The 5,000-nt window shown below is 43.8% G+C and overlaps 1 protein-coding gene across 2 annotated transcripts in view; it reads right to left on the minus strand.

Annotated features, from left to right (window-relative positions):
- The window catches only part of smoc2 (SPARC related modular calcium binding 2), a 32,948-nt gene that overhangs the window by 212 nt on the left and 27,736 nt on the right, over positions 1-5,000 (minus strand). Inside the window, exons 10-13 of one of the 2 annotated variants that reach the window (XM_076286218.1) lie at positions 2,828-2,927; positions 856-1,103; positions 665-702; positions 1-487 (exon numbers count right to left, since the gene is read on the minus strand). The exon at positions 1-487 is cut by the window's left edge and continues 212 nt beyond it. In XM_076286218.1, the coding sequence (XP_076142333.1) occupies positions 464-487; positions 665-702; positions 856-1,103; positions 2,828-2,927 (410 nt within the window). In that variant the 3' untranslated portion in view covers positions 1-463. Of the gene's footprint in view, positions 488-664; positions 703-843; positions 1,104-2,827; positions 2,928-5,000 lie in introns of both variants that reach the window. The other variant, XM_076286217.1, reaches the window with a different exon arrangement.

Genomic DNA, 5,000 nt, shown 5'->3' on the forward strand with positions numbered 1-5,000 from the left:
TCAGGAGATGGGGAAGGATGGGCAGGCTTGGTCAGTACAAATGAGAAGCGATGGGACACCAGGCTCTGTCTGGGTCTTAAGGACAAACTAAATTTACACTTGCGTAAACATACAGTATAAACACTAATAAACAAGGGAAGCAATTGAGCCACATGTGTGGAATCAGATGCAACACGTACAACTCATACAAGCATACATTTTACGACACACAAAAGACACATACATTGTATGTGTTAAATGATCAATTTTTGTTTTGTTTTTTTGTTTTGTTTTGTTTTCATTTTTTTAAGACATAAAAAAGCTAACTATGTCATTCACAGATTCAGCAGTTGGTTTAAATACCTCATCTCTACAAAGTGAATTTACATTTTTTTTTTTTAAAGTACAAAGTGCAAATACTATGGTTTCCATTGCCATTTGGTGGGGGTAGAATTTAAGGGCAGGGAGAATCTCTGTTGCTGCTTTAACCTTGCTTCTTAGAGGTGTTCTAGAGAGAGGCAGAAGCACATCAGCAAGATTTTAGATTAGCGATTACTTACAGTACGTACAGTAACTGTGCTCTCATGTCTTTAATTGATGAAGATATTTATTCATGGTTGTATGTACAGAATGTTGAGTGCACTAGGTCACACTACTACACATTTTGCCACTTAAACATACTCACCAGTTTACTAGAAGTTGTGCCATCACCTGTTTTAGGTCCTATGAAAAAAAAAAATTATGTAATTTAATACAATGTCATGTCATGTCATGTCATGTCATGTCATGTCATATAACATAATATGGGTAGTTATTGATTGATTAGTTGATTGATTAGTTGAAAAATTGATTAGTTGAATACACCTTGTGCCTCACCGTCTTCCTTTGTGACCCCCAGGCATCCCATCAGCTCTTGCAGGGAGAGTGCCTTGTCGTTGCTGATGTCACAGTATTCCACAAATTTCTTCACACATTTCTTGGGCTTGGACTTCTTGCGAAGCAGCCTCTTGAAGGGCTTGATCTCCTTCTTGCCGATGTCACCACTGGAGTTCTTATCCAGCTGACTGAAGTACCAGTGGACTACCCTCTCCTCAAGCGTGTGACTAGGGTCAGGCTCCAACATCCTGCCAAACACAAACACACACACACACACACACACACACACACACACACACACACACACACACACACACACAAATACACATGTCAACTGACCAATGATAGAGCCGCAGCCAAGACCACACACAACAGTCCATTCAACTGACCAACAGAACAGTCAAAGCTAAACACATACAGTACACATATCTGTCACATCAACTGACCAATGAAAGAGAAAGAGCACCACACGCAAAGCAGTCACTTAAACTGACCAATGAAAGAGTCAAAGCCAAGCACACAAACATGTCAATCACTTTGACTGACCAATGAATGAGCCAGAGAAAAATGGTCAACACAATTTCCAAAACAATATCATACAATAAATGTTCCCTTGATTTGCCTACTTAGTCTGCAAATGTAGCTTACTATATCCGGTTGTTAAGTCCGATGTCACAGGCTCAACAGCTTTTTCGTCAACAAACATTTACTAGTGCAGCTAGCCTTTTTTTGCAACTTGTAAACCTTGTCACCATCACCTCTGTTTTAAAGCTGCAGTTGGCAAGATTTTTTTGATTATATTCACTGAAACCGACACTATGCTTAGACAGAACAACATAAATCAGCCAGTTTTATATAAAAAAAAACACACTTCTACCTCCACCTAGAGCCTGTTATTTGTTTTGCAAAAATCCACAGCTCCCGGTTCTTGTGGTCCAATCAGAGCAGGGCTGTGTGAGATCTGACTGTCAATCACAGTCTGGTGCGCACTGACGAGCACAAACTCGATGAGAGGGTGCTCGGTGGTAGTAGAGGAGGGGCATGAGAGTTGTAAACATTCAACATTTTAGTTAAGTCCCCTCAATCTGTCAGACTTGCCAACTGCAGCTTTAAGTGAGGATAAAACAAAATGGCTTAACTTTTACAGAGTAATTACTGTAGCTGTGTAGCCAGATGATACAATCAAGGGCTACGTGTAGGCTTCCGCGAAAAATAGGACTTTATTAGGTCGAGGCATCAAGTGAGTAGTAGGGTGACAATTTTCTTAAAAGCTTCTCTGAATAGCTGCGCGTCGGGGAGTTTTTTGCCCCTCGCCCTCATCCATTAATTCCGTATAACAGGACACCTCGGCGGCCGCTATCCCTTACTTATTGCATCATTTAATAACTGAATACAGTGCCATACATGTGAGTTCGAGGCTCGATGGTGTTTTAAGCCCCCACCGTCGACTTCAAGGCAGTGCTGCGACCGTCGACTAACCCTAACCTTAATCCTAACCCTTGCCTAACCCGGCCTAGTGCCTTCCATGCAGCGCTGCCTGGAAGACGACGTTGGGGGCTTAAAACACCATTGTGCGAGTTAGAGACTATGAAATAGAGACACTCTCAAAATCAAGAAAGCTGTGTGAACTGTAGACAAATAATTACATCAGCAAACTTTGCTCACTCCCCTGCTGTTGCATGATGGGAAAATGTTACCACATCTCTTGACCTGATTAACTGGCCCATTCATCATAAGACTGGGCCAGGTTAGATCATCTTTATCTTTATCTTTATGTATTTGGCTGACGCTTTCATTCAAAGCGATTTGCAGATGTCATTTAATTGCAGGGCCAGGGTTCCTGGAGCAACTCAGGGTTAAGTGCCTTGCCCAAGGGCACAATGGTGGCAGCTGGGAATCGAAACCATAACTTTTATATAGATAATAAACAACACGTCAATCACTTCCTCTTCCAGCCCAATTACACACTTACCTGCCAGCCGTGGCTGGATCTGTGACCGCATGCACCATGTCTGTGGACAAGGCGTCCAGAACACTTGTCAGAAATTCCGTCTTTTTTGCGCCTGGGCAGCCTGGAAAACAGAAGGCACATCATGAGGGTCACGTCTTTTTTGCCAGCCCAATACTGGTGTGAGCAGAGGCGGCTAAATGTAGCAAAATGTAGCGTAGCATGGGAGCCATTTTGGGGTGTTTCGCCCTAGGTGGCCCAATAAAGTTCAGGAGGCGAAATGACCACTGTTGTTAAACATCAGTAGCTCCACTTAACCGTGATGGCAGAGGGAGAGGGAAGGTAAAACTAGACCAGACAGAAAATGTTAAAATGTCCTGTTTTACTCCCCACCATAAAGACTCGGACCGCCCTCGCCTGGAGAGGAAGAGGAGATCTGCCAATCACCCATTAAGCCTTGCTTCCATGAGACAGTGACATTTAAAAAGTAAAAACAATGGTCGTAGTGTTGACTAACACTCAGTTTTGTCTGTTTTGACTTGATTGGTAAATTTGGCAAAGATGAAAATGTGTCTTACAGATTAAAGAATGGAGGTTTTATTTAATCTCCCAGTCTTCAGAAATAAGCATATAAACAGACTATATTGTTACTGTTATAATGCTATCCTACACAATACATATCAGGAATTTTGCATACTTTTCATAGAGCAATGGTTATGATTGACGATTAACGCCATGCGTCAGAGGCATATATTTTCTTAAAAATCCATCTCATTCACAGTTTAAGTTTATAGAGTGTGACAGCATAGCGTTTGAACTGGAAAGTTCAAACTGAAAGCCAGAGCAAAGCGAGTGGTATCAATCTTCGGTTGACCACACGACACAGTGTCACAATCAATAAATCTATGGGACAGGAATATTGCCTTCCCAACATCAAACACTGCAGCTTCCCACATGAGCCAACACAGACCAGCTAGCTCTCTCCCTCCCTCCCTCCCTCCCTCTCTGTTCTAGCCAGTTACCAGAGAGAGAAAACCTTGGGGAATCCACACACACACACACACACACACACACACATACACACAGCTGGGTAAAGAAGGCTCAATTGGAATGACCCTAATAATAGTAATTGTCTGTAAGGCCATATAGTTTAATAGTCAGGCCTGGATTGTGCAGAGGAGAGAAAGAGAGAGAAAGAGAGAGAAAGAGAGAGAGAGAGAGAGAGAGAGAGAGAGGCCTGAGAAAGGTATGGATTCCTCCAGTGCTTCCTTTTCTCACAGTCTGACAGCCATCCCCGTCCGTGTCCCCGTCGCCCGGCCCCTCCCATCTTACCCTTGCATTCTCCAGGGCCCGCCCGCCCGCCTTTGCTCTTTTACGGCCAGGCCCCGAGGGGCCAGATTCTCCTGCTCGGCACATAATAGCACGGTACGTTCACGCCGAACAGGTGGTGAGCTGCGCTGAGGGTAAACAGCACTACGCCATGACACTTACCTCTCTCTCTCTCTCTCGCACAGCTCTCCAGAAAGAGAGAGAGAGAAGAGAAGAGAAGAGAGAGAGAGAGAAACAGAGAGCGAGGGAGAGGGTTAGAGAGTGAGAGAGAGAGAGACAGATAGAGATGGAGAGTGAGAGAGAGAGAGAAAAAGAGGGGAATAGAGCTGCGTTCAGGTCTCACACGTTTGTTTTTTAACAGCTAAAATAACGAGCAGCTCCTGGGGCTTCTTCTTTTCAAACCAGCGCAGGCGCTCATGGTTCCAGACCCAATAAAATGTCCGACCCACCTGTTTAAGGGCAGAGCCAGAGTCCAATGGCACTTCTGTCCTTCTTTTTAAAACATTTTTTGTCTAGACAGCGGAACGATCCTACACATTCATTGATCGAGCCCTCAGTACCAGTACTCAGGGCTACAGGTGGACTGTTGAAACTGAGGAGTGTTGTATGATGATTATGACTTGTTTATTTTTGCATCGTTGTGGGATAATATGCTAATATCAAGAGAGCATCATTCAGACAAAACAGAAATACAGGTGTACGTAGAGCCCAGTAAACTATCAATGCAGAAGGCAGAGGTGCCATTTCAAATAGAGGGACTCATTCAGCACATCTGTAATGTATGCGGGGGTAGGGTTGTGTGTTTATGTGTGTCCGTGTGCACACACTAATTCAGCAGGTGTGTGTGCGTGCGTGTGTGTGTGTGTGT

The sequence above is a fragment of the Alosa pseudoharengus genome, unplaced genomic scaffold (genome assembly GCF_046254945.1).
Source record: "Alosa pseudoharengus isolate Yale_2024_CS ecotype anadromous, Long Island Sound unplaced genomic scaffold, YU_APseudo_1.1 YU_APseudo_1.1_scf_15, whole genome shotgun sequence".
Taxonomy (NCBI): Eukaryota; Metazoa; Chordata; class Actinopteri; order Clupeiformes; family Clupeidae; genus Alosa; species Alosa pseudoharengus.